General features: G+C 37.4%; 2 protein-coding genes, 1 long non-coding RNA gene, 1 other non-coding gene and 4 pseudogenes across 4 annotated transcripts; 6 read left to right on the forward strand and 2 right to left on the reverse strand.

Moving 5' to 3' along the window:
* The first annotated feature begins 254 nt into the window (after positions 1–254).
* Positions 255–1,664, forward strand: LOC120151835 (rho GDP-dissociation inhibitor 1-like). Its single transcript, XM_039164172.1, has 6 exons — positions 255–277; positions 422–661; positions 747–813; positions 1,068–1,286; positions 1,370–1,494; positions 1,593–1,664. The coding sequence occupies exons 2-6, from the start codon at positions 434–436 to the stop codon at positions 1,662–1,664; spliced, it is 711 nt and encodes a 236-aa protein (XP_039020103.1). The 5' UTR covers positions 255–277; positions 422–433.
* Positions 1,665–4,644: 2,980 nt separating this feature from the next.
* LOC120151728 lies at positions 4,645–7,830 on the forward strand (annotated as a pseudogene).
* Positions 7,831–10,506: 2,676 nt separating this feature from the next.
* TRNAD-GUC lies at positions 10,507–10,578 on the forward strand. Its single transcript has one exon. It is a non-coding gene; the product is annotated as a tRNA-Asp (tRNA).
* A 1,366-nt stretch (positions 10,579–11,944) lies between these two features.
* LOC120151836 lies at positions 11,945–12,993 on the forward strand (annotated as a pseudogene).
* A 137-nt stretch (positions 12,994–13,130) lies between these two features.
* On the forward strand, positions 13,131–14,007 carry LOC120151837 (annotated as a pseudogene).
* A 154-nt stretch (positions 14,008–14,161) lies between these two features.
* On the reverse strand, positions 14,162–15,596 carry LOC120151838 (annotated as a pseudogene).
* Positions 15,166–15,665, forward strand: LOC120151738. The gene is made up of 2 exons (XR_005518642.1): positions 15,166–15,238; positions 15,282–15,665. It is a non-coding gene; the product is annotated as an uncharacterized LOC120151738 (long non-coding RNA).
* A 317-nt stretch (positions 15,666–15,982) lies between these two features.
* Positions 15,983–16,961, reverse strand: LOC120151706 (umecyanin-like). The gene is made up of 2 exons (XM_039164086.1): positions 16,772–16,961; positions 15,983–16,411 (listed from the first exon to the last, which is right to left on the reverse strand). Exons 1-2 carry the CDS (start codon positions 16,944–16,946, stop codon positions 16,044–16,046), a joined length of 543 nt encoding a protein of 180 aa, XP_039020017.1. The 5' UTR covers positions 16,947–16,961; the 3' UTR covers positions 15,983–16,043.
* Between the last annotated feature and the right edge of the window lie 224 nt (positions 16,962–17,185).

The raw sequence follows: 17,185 nt of genomic DNA on the forward strand, positions 1-17,185 counted from the left end.
AGTATCTTCACATATTATCCTCGAAAGCCTTGTCTCCTTCCTAAGGGTCACCTTCTAAAAGCAAACCCTCAAGTGCGCAAATCCAAAGTACGAAGTACAGTTCAAAGAACCACCAGTAGAGTCAGCGTATCCAACAGTCTTAAAACAAAGGGCTTGCTCGTAGAGCGTATTGCTTCCACTTCTAAGCGTCTTTTCCCTTTTCTTTTTGCCTTATCTTCAATCATTACAACGATGATAAGAGGGTGAACAAGGCATCAATCATCACCCCCGATTCTTGGTGTCTTTTCTTGTTTGAAGACCTTTCTTGATATCTGGTTTCTCTTTTACTTTTCTGGGATTTCTTTTGACCCCACGATAACATCTTTCAATCCCATTTTCTTTGATCTTTTCTTCTTGTCTTTGGTGTTTGTTGATGATTTAGGTTCCTGGAAAAATGGGGTTTAACGAGGAAGAGAGAGATGATAGGGAAGTTTCCGAGTCGAAAACGGCTTCGAATGAAGGTAATTACCTCGAAGAACATCACCCTAAAATCTATACAAATGGAACCGAGAGTTCTTTCTGTCTAACTGAAGTTGATGATGATGATGACGGTGGTGGTGAAGGGAGGAAGCTCGAGTTAGGCCCTCGACGCACCCTTAAAGAACAACTCGAAAAGGATAAGGTTTGTTTAGTTTGTCGTCTCTTTTCTTCTAAACATTCTAATGTCTGATGTTGTCTCGTTTCTGGTGGAATTCGAGGATTTTCAGGAAGATGAAAGCTTGATGAGGTGGAAAGAACAACTTCTTGGGACTCTGGATTTCATGTCCATTGGAGGTTTGAGTTCTCTTATACAGCTTCTGTCTTGTCTTTCATTTCTTTCCCTGATCCGACATTGATCCCGACGCGATCGAACTGAGGATCTAGGGGTTCATCGGTGCGCGTCGGGTCGTCGTCATGTTTTGTCGTTCCTCGAACGAGATCCTCTGGTTTCAGTCTGCCTTGTTTCTAGGCCCAACATAGCTAAGAACAGAATGCAGGATCAATTTGTGTACCCTGACATTATCTTCTATTGTCTCGTAATGGTACAGAAAATCTGGAACCTGATGTTAAGATCCTGAGCCTTGCGATCAAATCGCCCGGTCGACCTGATATACTACTTTCGATTCCGGAGAAGGAAAGCCCCAAAGGCTCATGGTTCACCTTAAAAGAAGGTAGCAAGTACAGCCTGCAATTCACATTCCTAGTGAGCAACAACCTCGTATCCGGGCTCAAGTACACTAACACCGTGTGGAAAACCGGTGTCAAAGGTAATCCGTTAATCCGAAACACACTCTCTCTCTTGCTCATTTGAAAGATTACGTTCTTCACAATCGACGAATTCTCGTAACAGTCGATAGCTCGAAAGAGATGATGGGTACCTTCAGTCCCAAGGCAGAGCCTTACACCCATGAAATATGTGAAGAAACAACTCCCAGTGGCATGTTCGCTAGAGGTAACTACTCTGCCAGGAGTAAGGTAGTAATTAAACCAACGCCAACTTAACAATTAGGCCCAATTATGCATTCAGTCCCTATACTCTTCGGATTTCTTGAATTTAATCCCCACGTTTGCAGTTCACCGACGATGACAGCAAGTGCTACTTGGAGATCAACTACAGTTTTGACATACGTAGAGAATGGCAGTGAGTACGAGTTGCAGTCAGACATCGACTCAGTATGAATGAAGCATGTCTCGACCTTCGTTCTGAATCACTACAGTACTAATGTTGTTTATGTTGGTTAAAGCTTTATGTAACTGTAACTGGAGTTGAACCAAACATTGAAAAGTCGAAACTTTAATGGTGGGTTCGTTCTATAATTGCTCGTTCTTGTTTTCCCTTTCCCTTTCCCTTTCACCGAGGAAGATGAAGTTGACCCACAACATGTTCCCTTTAGCTTTCTTTTCGGCTTTGCTTGTCTTCTTTTTCTTTACAAAATGGTTTCATTTGGACGAAATTAGAGCATATTATGGTAGAAGATATAAATATTTGTATCTGATAATATATAAAATTATATTAATATATCAAATGTAATTTTTTAACGAAAAGATATGTATTTTAAAGGATTTATACTAATGTGTTGACTATGAATTACTTTTTATGATTATAATTTTATACAATAATAAATATTATAATAAAGCACACAAATGGTTCCTTAATTTATCTTAACTATTAAAAGTTATAAAATAGTCTCCGATTATAAGAAGTTACTTTGTTGAGTCCCTTAACTATTAAAAGTTCCAAAATGATCACTCGATTATTAATTACGTTCAAAACTCGCTATTTTTCGTTAAAATTTTGACAATAATTTGAGCTGTAAAATAACCTACTGACTAAGATATAATAAAATCTGATATTATAATCTCAAATGACTATCATATCTCAAATAATATGTTAACGTCTAACTCAGGCGATTGTTAAATTTTTAATGAAAAATGATAAATTTAAAACATAATGAAAAATTGAGTGACAATTTTGTAATTTCTAATAATCAATGGACTCAACAAAGTAACTCCCTATAATCAATAGATCATTTTGTAACTTTTAATAATTAAAAGACTTAATAAAACGTGATACTATAATCGAGGGACCATTTTTATACTTTACCCTAAATATTATTATAATAATATTATTATTATCCTTTTATGCTTTTACATAAGTTTTAAACAAAATCAAGGATTAAATGTACCATACACTTGACTATATCATTCGTATCGAGTTGTTCTTAAAGTATTATTCGAGATATTTTATTCTCTTAAATATAAACCGTTATTCTTATTGTCCTAAATCGTTAACACCGTTAAAAATAAATTCTCATACCAATCAAAACACGCCACATCGCCATTTTTCAGAGTTTTTTTTTTCAAAAAAACATAAAATAAAAGAAAATAAAAGTTTTTTTAATAATAAAAAATGGGTGAACCGAAACTATGAACCGGTTTACTTCCCATTTATCCCCGTTCTTCCCCTTTATTATCCTTTGAACACAAACCCTAGATTCTTCCCCATTCTTCATTGAGTCGAATCGCTTCAACTCTAAAGTTGTTGTAGAAATGATCAGGTCGTAAAATATTATCTACCACCATGGATGCATAGGCACCAGAATACTGAAATACTCTCTGTCTGCAAACAAAAACCCCCAAGGTAAAAGACTTAGTTTCAGCACACAAAGACACCAACAAATTTCAGATTCTTATACTTCATCAAACTTAATGGAGACGATCCCAGATAAAGAAAAAGCTCCAGTTTTCTTTTTGGTACCCAAATTAAACAACCACCGGGCATCAGTTGTTTTAAATTTCAACCCGCCATATGAATAGATGGTATTTATAAAACAAATCAGAAGGTATGAACTTGATAGTAAAAGAAATAACAGCAGCTTAACAAAGGAAAGGGGAAGAGAGAAATACATGAACTGGGGCATCCTTGTTGCAAGTTCGTTGAAGTTCAAGGTGCGGTGGTAATTAACCCATTGGAACATCTGCAAATCCCATATTGAAAATTCCTTTTCTTCTTGCTCTGCCATTGTTGCTTAGATTTTTAGTTACCGATAAACAATGTAGAGGAGAAACGTTTATTAGGGTTTTTATGTAATGTTTTGCCTGCCGACTCTTGAACCTTGTTCAGGACTCAAAGTTGAGCGTCAGAGCACTTGAAGAGCCGGTAGGGTTTTAGGCAATCGGCCGGCGTCGCCACTCATAAGAGATTTGGCCTTTATTATCTTGGATTTGGGTAGGATAACAAAGGGGAAATAACGGGGATAATTGGGGAAGTTGTATATAACGTTAAAAAATAATAAAAAATATTATTATTTCTACCGGTTCTAATTAGGTGAACTTAGTAGTGCGCTTAACTATATCGGTAATTAATAATAAAATTAAAATCGGTAGAATAATAATATTTTCGGTCATTTTTTACCAGTTTTATTATTTAAAATAATAATAAAATCGATAGTATTTTTTTAGCCGTATATTAAGGCTGCCACACATAAACATTTCCCGGATAATTGGAAAGTAAACCGGTTTATAGTTTCGGTTCACATATTTTTTATTATTAAAAAATATTTTTTTTAATTTTTTTAAAATGGTAATGTAACGTGTTTTGATTGGTTCGAAATTTTTTAATCGGTGTTAACAATTTAGGGTAAATAGGATAACGATTTATAATTAAAGATATAAAATATTTCAAAAATATATTTTAGAGATAATTTGGGGAGCAAAGAAGCAATGGGGCCTTAAACACAAAATTAAAGTGATTTGTTTACTCTATGTATGTTCATTTATTAACTAAATTTTACAAAATAAATTTACACAATATTTTTGTTCACTCCAAAAAAGACTAATAAATGATTAAATTCTAATTATTGTTAAAAGTTCCTAAAAGAAAAATTAAGTGTTAATGGTTGTTAAATCCACTTATTTTATTTGGATTGGGATTTTAGAGGTGCCCAAAATCCAATCATTAAGCGAACAGATGAAGCACAAATTGAAGCCCAATTTAGAACAGGTCTAAGCTTCAAGCACCTTCCGCCTAATCTGTATTTTAGGGGTTATGGACTGGAAATTCTAAGGCTTGCTGATCGCCGGATCTTACCGCCTTTGAAGTTCGTTACCCGAAAGTGTTACCCTTTCCTCCAGTCGTTGTGTCCTTGACTTATCGCCGACCTGAAACAATTCGCAGCGAATGATTCAACTCGAGCTTTTTTGGCCTTTGAGTGGAAAATCTCTTTCAGGTTCGTCGTTAAACTCATTTCTTGTATTTTTTTTTTGGAAAAAATTGAAATGAAATGTATGGTATATTATTTCTACGATGCTGGTATTATTTTGTTTGAGAAACCTTGATACCCATTGTTTAATCTCCTTAATCCATTGTTTGGACGGTTGAAAATTGCACTCGTTTCAATAAATTACGAATTAGAGAAGAAAAAAAGTTAAGGAACTTTCGAATTGCTTTGTTATGCTGCTATGTTTTTTTTGGGTACTCAATAAGAACCCTAGTAGTTGGCTTTGAATTTTCATTTTTTTCTTCCTTGGCATCCAAATGAATAGTTTTTTGTTTTAGCATTTATTTTATGTAAACAATTGCTGTAGAAGGTTGTAGGAAAATTTATTTTAATTCATGTAAGCTACTCTGTTTTAAGAGCAGAAATCGAGAGTGAAGTAGGAAAGATGAAAACAAAAAGGGAATATAGTGATAGTGTAGACGGCGAACGGGACTTGAAACGACAGAGGGTCGTGGATTCACCATCTTCACCTGCTGAAGGGCCACTTGTTCCTTATAATGATGATGATGATGAAAGGAGGGCATTGAATCCCACTGGTGGAGGAGAAGAAGATGGTGAAGGAGTTGAAAGTGAAGAAGAAGATGATGATGATCCATATGGGCAAGGATCAATTCTTGGGAGGCCAAATCGCCAGGTTGAAGTGCGTAGAGATTGCCCTTACCTTGATACCGTTAATCGCCAGGTAAATAACTTAATTGTAAAGTAATTACTAAAATTTGAATGACTGTAATTTTCTTCCAATTACTTAATTGTATTCTGTTTTACAGGTGCTGGATTTTGATTTTGAGAAGTTTTGTTCGGTCTCTTTGTCGAATTTGAATGTGTATGCATGCCTGGTCTGTGGGAAGTATTTCCAAGGAAGAGGGAAGAAATCCCATGCTTATACTCATAGTCTAGAAGCTGGACATCATGTCTACATCAATCTTCGAACAGAGAAGGTATACTGTCTCCCTGATGGGTATGAAATTAATGACCCATCATTAGACGATATACAATATGTTCTAAACCCAAGGTTTGCTCAAATTTCACTTGATTGCATTGGACATTATGTAACTTTTGGATATATAGCTTGTATGCAGAATGTGCCTGTACTTTTCTGTGGATTATCCATCCTGCAAAAAGTTTCTTCCCCCCCCCCCCTCCCTTTTAGAGCTTTTAGCTCAAAAGTTAAAAGGATTTTTCTTATTTACATTAACTTTTACAAGTTGATATTTGAAAATTGTTTGTTTTCAGTTTTTCGTTTTTCTTTGGTAAAAAAAAGTCTCGACTTTCAAGCGCTTACACATTTTTCCTTCTTTTGTTTGGGCTCCATATTTGCAGGTTTTCAAGAGAACAACTTGACAAGAACAAGCAATGGTCTAGGGCACTTGATGGTTCTGATTACCTCCCAGGGATGGTAATGACCTATCTTCTCAAATTGAAGGGCGCACATTTAAGATAAGTTTTAAAAAATCCCTTTTGTGTTAATATGATCTCTTTTTGTGTTGATCTTCAGGTGGGGCTGAGTAATATTCAAAAGACAGATTTTGTCAATGTCACCATTCAATCTTTAATGAGAGTTACTCCCTTAAGAAACTTCTTCCTTATCCCTGAGAATTACCAGCACTCTAGATCTCAACTTGTTCATCGATTTGGAGAACTCACTAGAAAGATTTGGCACGCTTGAAACTTTAAAGGACAGGTTAAATCATACTTTTATTACTGCAAAATTATTGTTCTGGAAAACATTGGATTTATGTTTTTCCAAATCACTTGTTTCAACAGGTGAGCCCTCATGAGTTTCTACATGCAGTTATGAAAGCCAGTGAAAAACGGTTTCGAATAGGTGTGCAGAGTGAACCAGTTGAATTCATGTCCTGGCTTCTTAACACACTGCATGCAGATCTTAGAACTTCAAAGAAAAGTAGCAGCATCATCCATAAATGCTTTCAGGTTCTAATTAAAACCTTGCACTTGTTATTTCATGTTTTAGCAGAAGTTTTTGTGCTTATTTTACACGTTGATATTAATAGGGGGAACTGGAGGCTGTGAAAGAATCTTGGAGCAAATCTATCAGTGAGAAGAAAGCAAGTGGCGAGCACCAGAACGGAGCTTTAAAGATTACGGACGGTGCAATTGAGAATAATAATAGTGTTGCGACTGAAACTTACAGAATGCCCTTTCTGATGCTCGGATTGGATTTGCCAGAACCACCTCTTTTCAAAGATGTGATGGAGAAAAATATAATACCTCAGGTATTTTTCATGCTTTGTGGGTTTTTCCCTTCCTTTCTGGCATCCGATTGGGAAAGTAATGTGTGATGCTTTTATTGCATCGGAATTAATTTCGTTTATGAATATTGTTTTAGGTTCCTTTGTTTAACATACTGAAGAAGTTTGATGGTGAGATGGTAACGACTACTGTTCGTCCTCCAGCAAGTATGAGATATCGAATCACGAAATTGCCACAGTACTTGATACTTCACATGCGCCGATTTACTAAGAATAATTTCTTCAGAGAAAAGAACCCAACATTGGGTGAGTTTTTCGTTCTTGGATGTGTTAAGGGTTAGATTAACCAATCTCTGGTTTGGACCGGACAAGTTTTTTTTTTACTTTCTACCATCTTAATGTTTCTATTTTGCAGTGAACTTTCCCGTGAAAAACCTAGAGTTGAAGGACTACATTCCTCTGCCCGCACCAACCAAAGAGAACGAAAAGATACGTACCAAGTATGATTTAATTGCTAACATCGTTCATGACGGTAAGCCTGATGAAGGGTTCTACAGGGTCTTTGTACAGCGGAAATCGGAAGAACTATGGTAACCTCCTATCTTCTTTTTTATGTAACTGAAATGCGCTACAAACACTGAATGATGCAATCCGAAATCTACATTTCACAGGTATGAGATGCAAGATCTGCATGTTTCTGAAACACTCCCTCAGATGGTCGCGTTATCTGAAGCCTATATGCAGATATTCGAACAGCAACAGTAGGATGGGATATTCGATCAGCTGATAGCGATGATGTACAAGGTTACAAATCCCTTTCTATTTTTGTATTTTGTGGAAAACTAAGTAATTGCTGAATGCAGATCCCAGTTTTCAATCTAGCTTTAATAATGATTAAACCCAAGCGTGCAAGGAATTCCATTTTGCCTATTCTGTGCCACTGCCAACTTTAACATGATAAAAATTAAATGCTTAAAGGGTAGGTACTCGGCAAGATTATTATAAGTGTTGGGGGCAGTCTACTATCTTACCTCCCTCTTACCCCATTACATATGAGAACAAGAGAGCCATTTTCTTAATCCCCTATTAAATGAGATTATTAATCATTTTAATTTGATAATCAAGCATAATATCAGAGAAAGAGATGAACAACTTCATCAACCTCTGGCTCTACATCATCTTATCTCAATGCTACTGTTGCTCCATAGGTAAAACTAAGATCATCCCTACAGGAACTGCGAGGTTTGTTTTCTACCAGTTTGCCCATTTCTTTACATTCCACTCAAAATCTCCTTAATTCTCAGATCTATCACAGCTTTCTTCATCACTTGGGTTGTTAGCTTCAAGCTCTTGCTTTTCGCCTTCGGCGAAGGCCCTTTGTCGTCTCCGTCTCTCTCTTTGCCTGTCTTTCTTGCTATTGCTTGTTTGCCGATCAAAATCCGAGAAAATCTGTCTTCAAATGCACGAAATGGCCATCAAACAATAAAAAACTATGCAATCAAGATTCTGCTTTTTGCCTTGTTGTTTAGCATATATGACTACAGAGGCCGTACCCACCCCACAATCTTGATGGCTCTATATTCTTTTCACGTGTATGGCTTCCTAGGGATAGTCCTCTCTCTGGTGGCACCATGGCTCGAGCCCTGTTGGGCCTTGAGCTCGAGAAACAGTTCAATGAACCGTACCCTTTCCACCTCAATGCAAGATTTATGGGGCAGGAGATGGAACATTATGTCAACGAGTATTCTATTAGCAACAGTGTATGAACCTGTCCGTAACATGGCTGCAAGTATCAAATTAAAACAAGGCATTGAGCCTGATGTTGTCTCGTATAATGTATTGATCAATGCCTATATCATTGACAAAATGATAAAACAAGGCATTGAGCCTGATGTTTTTACCTATAATGCATTGATAAATGGTCATTGCTTGGGAAATAAAGTGGATAAAGCTAGAAAAGTATTTCAGTTGATGATTGAGAAGGGTTGTGCAGATAATATATCTCGAAAAGGACCAATCCCGGATATTGTCACATACAATACTCTCGTGCAAAGTATGTTTTAGTTGGGGAGAGTTTCAACTGCATGTGCATTTTCGAGGAAAATGCTTGCTTATGGACAAGTTCCAGATATGGTGACATGTTTGATTTTGTTGGATGGTTTATACAAAACAGGTAAACTCGAGAAGGCATTGAAACTTTTTCAAGCGATGCAGAACAGCAGATTGGAACCTGACATCGTCTCTTATAATATCCTGATCGATGGGTAGTGTAAAACTGGGCATATTGATTTAAGGAGGAATCATTTCATAAACTCTCATTCAATGGTTTAAAACCGACTGTTTACACATATACCGTAATGATCGGTGGATTGTCTAAAGAAAGATTGCCTGATGAAGCATTCCAATTGTTTAGCAGCATGGAAAATGACCATTGTTTGCCAAATAGTTGCTATAATGTGATGATTCAAGAGCTTTTCCTAAACAGGTATACATTGAAGGCAACACAACTTCTTGCGGAAATGGTTGGTAAGGGCTTCTCTGCAGATATTTACACTGCCACTGTATTTGTCGATATGGTCTTGAGGTCTGAGAAATCAATCTTGATGAAAGTTTAACGTTTAGTGTAAAGATCGTTTCTTGTAATTGTGAATCATAAGCAATTGTACTGTGATACGTTAAAAGATTCTGGAAACCACTAGCAATGTTTAATGTCTATTTCCACACCTAGAGACCTCATTAATCGTTGGGAAAGGTTTCAAAGAGTAGATGTTTCGAATCGTTTAAGGTTATTTTTGTTGTGGAGGTTGGATTTTGAAGCAATTTTCTATGTTGTGTCTGCTTAGATGTGTTGTACTTCTTTTAAATCCTCATTTAGGGATGGGCATGGGACGGGTCGGGTTTTTGGTCCACCCGACCCGACCCGAAAACAAAGGATCCTCCACCCGAGACCCGTTCCGACCCGACCAAAATAAAATTCACCCGACCCGATATATAACTTAGAAACCCAACCCGATTCGACCCAAAATAATAAAAAAATATTATTTTTATTCAATAAAAATAGTGACTTGAAAAATTTTATATATAGAGGTGTATTATTGTAATTATACCTAAATATATAAGATAAAATTATATATTTTTTCGGGTCGGGTCGGATATTTTTCACCATAAACCGAACTCGACCCGACCCGGACCCGAAATTTTTATAAAAAACCTAACCCGGTCGGAGCCCATCGGGTCTCGTGCCCAACCCTATCCTCATTTGAGGACTTTATATTATTCATAAATTAAACTTTGAGGGGGGGGAAATCTCATCCTTCATCTTTTGATTGTTCAAAACATCGGATCTCTACTTTAATCCTTCATTGTTTATCTTCAAATTTCATCCAAGATAAAGATAAGATAGTACAGTACTCTCCTTCAAATTATAACTATAAAACCCGTCCTAGTTCTTTACTTTAGAGGTTGTAAATACAAACAACAAACGCACTATCAACGAAGTCGTTGTAGTATAGTGGTAAGTATTCCCGCCTGTCACGCGGGTGACCCGGGTTCGATCCCCGGCAACGGCGAGAGAATGGAGTTCTTCTTTTCTTTTCTTTTCTTTACCTATCACTTGTTTGCAAACACTTTATCTAAACTATCATTCTTATTCACTTAATTGAATAATGTAGTGAGCTGGTACACACATTTTTTTCTTCTTCAACACAACATGGTGTTCATCCAGTTTTCCTTCAGGAACATGTTTCCTTTATCAGACATGTTCTTCTGATTTATTGAGATTTTTTTTTTTTGGAAATAAGATGGTTAAACTTTGAGCTCTTGGATACAATCTAAAGTCTCTATTAGATAAGAAGACACTCATCTGACAAAGGAAAAAACTTGTTGAACTTCACAGTCTTTTCAGATAATTTACCTGCTTCCGACAGTAACCCAACTTAGATGTGCAAAAACATATTCATAACAAAGAATCAACGCCAACATCTATTAATCATAGCATGATTAACAGGTGATGTCAATGTGAGCTGAAACCAAACTGTCGAGCATACGATGAATACCGGAAACCAAATCGACACTTGTCACTAGCTTCTGGTAACAAGCACAATAAAAACATATCACCAATGCAAGTGAAGAATAACCAATTATCAAAGGGAAACAAAGTGGCAACTGACAACCAACTTATTTCTAATATTTTCAAAGAGAAACAACCATCTCTTCATCAAGCTCTGCCTCTGCATTATCATAGCTCTATGCTGATGTTAATCCACAGGTAAGGCCAAGGATCATCCCTAGAGGAACTGCACAACCTCTTTGTGTTCTGCCAGCCCAGTTGTAAGCCTATTTCTTTTCATTCCACTCAACATCTCGGAGGCATATATATCACTGCTTTCATCACTCGACTTGCTCGCTTCAAGATCTTGCCTTTTCCCTTTGGCAAAGGCCCTTTATCGACAACATCTCTCTCTTTACCTCGTTTTCTTGCTCTTGCTTGTTTTCCCATGAAAATCCAACAAAACCAACCTCTAAAATCACATCTAAATGCACATAATGACCATCAAATACTTGTGAACTATGCAATAAAGATTCTGCATTTTCCCTTATTGCTTCGTATATATGGATATTCGAACAACAACAGTATGATGGGATATTCTATCAACTGATATCGATGCTGTACAAGATTGCAAATCCCTTTGTATTTTTGAATTTTCACTTTCCAATATCTTGTGGGATTCAATTAAGCTTTAACTGTGGTTAAACCCAAATGTGCAAGGATTTCCGTTTTGCCTAATCTGTGCCACTGTCAACTTTAACACTCCAAAAGTTAAATGTTTAAAGGGTAAATATTCAGCAAGATTGTTGTAAATGTTCTCTTAATTCTACTAAATGGGATTATGAACCGTTCTAGTTTGATAATCAAGCATAATATCAGAGAAAGGGATGAACAACTTCATCAACCTCTGGCTCTACACCATCTTTACTATATGCTACTGTTACTCCATAGGTAAAACCAATATCATCCCTAAAGGAACTCCAAGGCTTCTTTGTTTTCTACCAGTTGTTTGCCTATTTCTTTACATTCCACTCGAAATCTCCTCCTTACATCTCAAATTCATCACTGCTTTCTTCATCACTTGGCTTGCTAGCTTCAAGCTCTTGCTTTTCGCCTTCGGCAAAGGCCCTTTGTCGTCCCTGTCTCTCTCTTTACCTATCTTTCTCGCTAGTTCTTGTTTGCCAATAAAAATCCGAGAAAACCCGCCTTCAAATGCACGAAATGGCCATCAAACAATCACAAACTATGCTGTCAAGATTCTGCTTTTTGCCTTGTTGCTTCGTATATTTGCTCTGTATTCTTTTCACATGTATCTTTTTCACCCCAGAATCATATTTGCTCTGTATTCTTTTCACATGTATGTTCTCCTAGAGACAGTCCTGGCACTGGTGGCAACCATGGTTCAAGTCCTGTTGGGTCTCGAGCTAAGAAACAGTTCAACAAACCGTACCTTTCCACCTCAATGCAAGATTTCTGGGGCAGGAGATGGAACATTATGGCAACGAGTATTCAACAAGCAACCGTTTATGAACCTGTCCGTAACATGGCTGCACATTTCATCGATCGTAGATGGGCTCCACTTTCTGCGGTTTTTGGAACATTTTTCGTGTCGGGCATCATGCTTGAGCTGAATTTTTTACTACCTGGTACGTGAACGACCGTCGTGGGAAATCACGTGGTTCTTCTTGTCCATGGAGCATGGTTGGCAGAAGAGGTTGCGCTGAAGAAGGCTTTCGGGAAGTGGTTAGTGCCAAGGGTGGTTTCTACACTGTTGACTATCGAATTCCTCGTGATTACCGCCTCCTGGCTCTTCTTCCCTTCGCTTCTACGATGCAAGATCGATAAGAGGGCGCTCAAAGAGTATGCCGTTCTAGGCACGTTTATTAAGAATGTTACTGCATTAACCTTCAGCACTTTCCAGTTTCAAGGATTGTAGTGCGTTTCCTATGAAGTAGAATAACCAAAGATGTCCCAACAGAGCTTGTAATGGAAACAACAAATAAATCGTTAGATTTTGTTTAAATCTGATTATTTCTGAACTACATAACATTATACAAAGTTTATGAATTGCAGATGGAGTATTGCAGATGCAATATCCACACAATTTACACTAGTATTTTCAAAGCGAAACAACTATTCTGTTTACCTAGCTTTCTTGCTATTGCTTGTTTGCCCATCAAAATCCTACAAACCCCGCCTTCAAATGCACAAAATGGCCAGCAAGCAATCACAAACTATGCAATAAGATTCTACATTTTGCCTTGTTGCATTCTTATGTATGACTGCAACGACCATATCCACCCAACAATCATGTTGGTTATATATTCTTTTCACATGTATGATCTCCTGGAGATGGTCCTGGCATTGGTGGCAACCATGGCTCGAGCCATGTTGGGTCTCAAGCTGGAGAAAGAGTTCAACGAACTGTAACTTTCTTCCTCACTGCAAGATTTCTGGGGCAGGAGATGGAATATTATAGTTACGGGTATTCTATGACGGTGTACGAGCCTGTATGGTACATGGCTGCACATTTCATCTGTTGTAAATGAGCTCCAATTCCCATGGTTTTCGGGACTTTTTTCATGCGGGCATGATGCACAAACTGTTTTTCTATTACTCGGGATGGGTATGGCCAACGCAGGAAATCATGTGGTTCTTTCTTCTCCATGGAGCATGTTTGACAGCAGAGATTGCTGTGAAGAAGTTGGTCGGGGAAGTGGCGGTTTCAATGCCGGTTGGATTTGTTTTGTTTACGGGCTTCTGGCTCTTCTTCCCTCCGCTTCTACGGTGCAGGGCTGATGAGAGGACGCTTGAAGAGTACACGGTTCTAAGCGCGTTTGTTAAGAATGTTACTGTTGTTTCCAGTTTCAAATATTCTAGGGAAAAATTATTGAGTTCTCCGAGAAAATTTACCGTTCATTACAATCAGCATTCGGTAGATGCCATTTGATGATAATATATTATTTCAGAAGTATAAAATATTGTACAAAGACTATGAATGGCAGATGATGTATTGAAGATGCATAATATACACAATTTACACAAGTACTTTCAAAAGGAAACAAGTAGCTGCTCAAAAACACCAGGCAAGCATGGCAACTAACTAGCAAAGAATTGATCTTCTATACAGACATTGCTAGAATGAATGAACCTAAATGTTTCATTTCCTAACCTTCAATCAACTGTTGTCAAGGTTGTTGACCCGAGCATAGATCCTTGTTGAGTCTCCGGCTATCAGTGCTCTTCCCGAAAATGCTTTGAATCCTACATGATTGCTTTAGTATCAGTTTGTAGGTGGATGGATTATCCCATGCTACAAAGGAAAATCTATCACCGTATCCCTCCACTCCTTCGACTAGTAGTTGCCAAATCAAGGCCCCCGCCCCGGCTTGTCTCTTCTTTGCCAAGTCGTAGATTTTATCGTACACGGTCTTTAAAAGAATATCCTTCTCAGCTACTCCTTGGATGTTTGCATGCACCAAAGATCCAACTTCTGTGAAGAGAACCGGTTTTTTAAGAATCTGATCCCCATCACTTATATGAGAATCCACCCATTGGGAAAGGAAACGAGCCTTTGCTTCCATATCATGATGGGGTATCCTACAACAACAAAACAAAAACATCATAAGTCATAAAAAATGTTGACATTCATAAACAGAATAGAAGATAAAAATGACTGATGAAATAAGCACTTAGGTGGTCTATGACACCATTTTCATCCATCACCATTGTCTATGCAGTCAACTATGCATCCGAGATGTGGAACTAGTTCAAATGCAAGAGTCATTATCTGATCAACTTCTACAGACATGATTTTTCTCTCCATAAGGTTGAAATTTGGTTATAAGGCATAATAATGCTTTCCATTGGCCTAAGTAGACCGAATCCGATAACGGATAGCAATCGCGGCTGGTAACTTAGAAGACGACATTTTCAGACAACTGTGACATGATATTCATAAGACATTATCGTTTCGTACGAAAAGTAAAATTTAACAACCAGCTACAGGGTATGCATGAACTGAAGCAAAGTCAATGTTCTTAATTGCCGAGTTCTGTGTGAAGTCCGATCCAAGTGAGGCTGCCCATTCCCCAGGATTTACTTCCAGTCCCTTACAAAAGGCACCTGTAACAACATCCGATCTTGTAGCTAAATTTAAAGCTAGGCTAAAAACTCCAGAGGTATATATCTATTGCGGTGTTTAAGTAAATCTCTTTGGTGCAGGACAAGAAGGCTTTTGCAGACATTCTCCGGCGAATTTCTAAGATACAAAAGACGAACGGACCTAACAACTATGTCGTGTTGAGAGAAAAGTAATCGCTCAATCGCCATGTTTAAACGTTGTGCCGAAATAAAAATTTTCTTATGCTTTGTTCTTCAATTAAGAGGGAAAAACGTATCTACCTCTTTCTGGAAATGGATTTTGCAAGTGGCAAAGATAGCCAGAAACAAGAGGTGATAAAGAAGGGTATCTGGTCTATCATCATTGTAAGCAAAGCTTCTTCCTGTGTGAAATTTAAGACAGGTACCTGGAGACATTGTATACCTACATGGATTTTACTGGAGGTTTCCAGTTTCGAATGGCTAAACAATCTCACACAGCTCTAAGTTTCAGGCTTAGGTGCCCTTACCATTATGTTGGAGACTACGTCCTGTTATTTTAACATTCATAAGAGATTTTTGGGTAAATTACACGTTTAATACCTAAACCATCAGTTTCGATCTGTTTTAGTATCTAAACTTTTATTTTTAAAAATATATACCTAAAGTTTTATTTTTTTTCATTTTAGTATTTTCCGTTAAAAACTTTAATTTTTGTTTTATTTTTAATAGTTTTAGTCTTTTCGTTTATTTTGATATTTAAACTAGTACTCGAATATTTTTGTTTAATTTGGACTACATTTTATTTTAAATTAATACTATTAAATCTAAAGCTGGTTCTAAATAACTAATTAAAAAAAGGATGAAAACTGCCAAAAATCATAACTAAATAGCTATACAAATGCAAAGCCATAGCCCAATGAATAACCACATGGAGTTCCCAGAAAGCGGGTTCGATCCAGAAGGGGTTGTCGGCGCGACGGCGTCGGCCAAAACGGAGTTCTCCGACGCCGCCACTTTGGGCATTTCGGTGTCGGGGTTCCCTGAAGGCATCACCTCCACGTGTAGCTTTAGACCCTTTTGGCAGCTCTCAGACTTGCTGCTCACGAAGTAGCGAATCCCTTCCTCGACCAATTCGATGCTATCTAAGCCGTCCGTATACATCCTTATGGGGTTCCGCAAATCGCACGACTCGTATTCATCCTTGCTCTTCAGTTCCACGATGCTCTCCTGTGCTGCAGCGTATGCGAACCCTGTTCAACATTTGTAGATTAGATGTCACACACAACGTTTTAATCCTTATTCAATGGTCTAATGGTATTTTTGCCCTCAAAGTTTTCGAAAAAGTTATTTTAATCCTTAAATCTTTTTTATTTCTTCTGATCTTTGAATTTTTATTTTTATTTATCAAATTAACCAATCAACCAAATAAAAAGTAATGGGGTTTCAATGTTTTTTTCTCATTATTTTATAAATCTTAATATTTTTTTAAATATTTTTAAACTTTTTTAATTTTTTAAGAAAGAATAAAACAACAGACGTCACCATGAAGACTAAAATTTTAACACATCCATACGTATCACATAAATAACATGGGTCGAGCATCAACTTACAGATTTTGTCTCCGACCCTGAAGTTCTGACCGGAGGACCAAGTAGCGATGTCGGAGGAAGTGTCCCATCCACGGTCGTCTCCGACCACGTGCTGATGCGGTTGTGCTCCGACCCGTTTCGGTCCAAGGCTGGGTGCCATTATAATCATCACCATCACCGTTATCATATTAGCCATCGTCACTCAACAGGGAAAAGCAAAAAGGGTCCTCTTGTTCCCTTAAAAAAGAAAGATGGTTTCTTTAATGGAGAAAAAGGAGATGGTGAAGTGTTGGTTTAAGCAACAAAAGGAAGGTTCATACACGAGACAGAGGAATGGTAGATATGGACCGACAAATATGAATTTCTCCGGGGACCAAATTAGAAATTTTTGGGATCAAAATTGTAGTTCTATCACTATCTTAACTAACTACCTTT

Source organism: Hibiscus syriacus, unplaced genomic scaffold, assembly GCF_006381635.1.
Source record: "Hibiscus syriacus cultivar Baekdansim isolate YM2019G1 unplaced genomic scaffold, ASM638163v2 tig00111069_pilon, whole genome shotgun sequence".
Taxonomy (NCBI): domain Eukaryota; kingdom Viridiplantae; phylum Streptophyta; class Magnoliopsida; order Malvales; family Malvaceae; genus Hibiscus; species Hibiscus syriacus.

Coding starts and splice junctions, on each gene's coding strand:
- LOC120151835 (XM_039164172.1), top strand. CDS start 434: ATGGGGTTTAACGAGGAAGAGAGAGATGATAGGGAAGTTTCCGAGTCG. Junction 662..746: donor AACAACTCGAAAAGGATAAG/GTTTGTTTAGTT, acceptor GAGGATTTTCAG/GAAGATGAAAGCTTGATGAG. Junction 1,287..1,369: donor GTGGAAAACCGGTGTCAAAG/GTAATCCGTTAA, acceptor TTCTCGTAACAG/TCGATAGCTCGAAAGAGATG.
- LOC120151706 (XM_039164086.1), bottom strand. CDS start 16,946: ATGGCTAATATGATAACGGTGATGGTGATGATTATAATGGCACCCAGC. Junction 16,412..16,771: donor CAGGGTCGGAGACAAAATCT/GTAAGTTGATGC, acceptor AATGTTGAACAG/GGTTCGCATACGCTGCAGCA.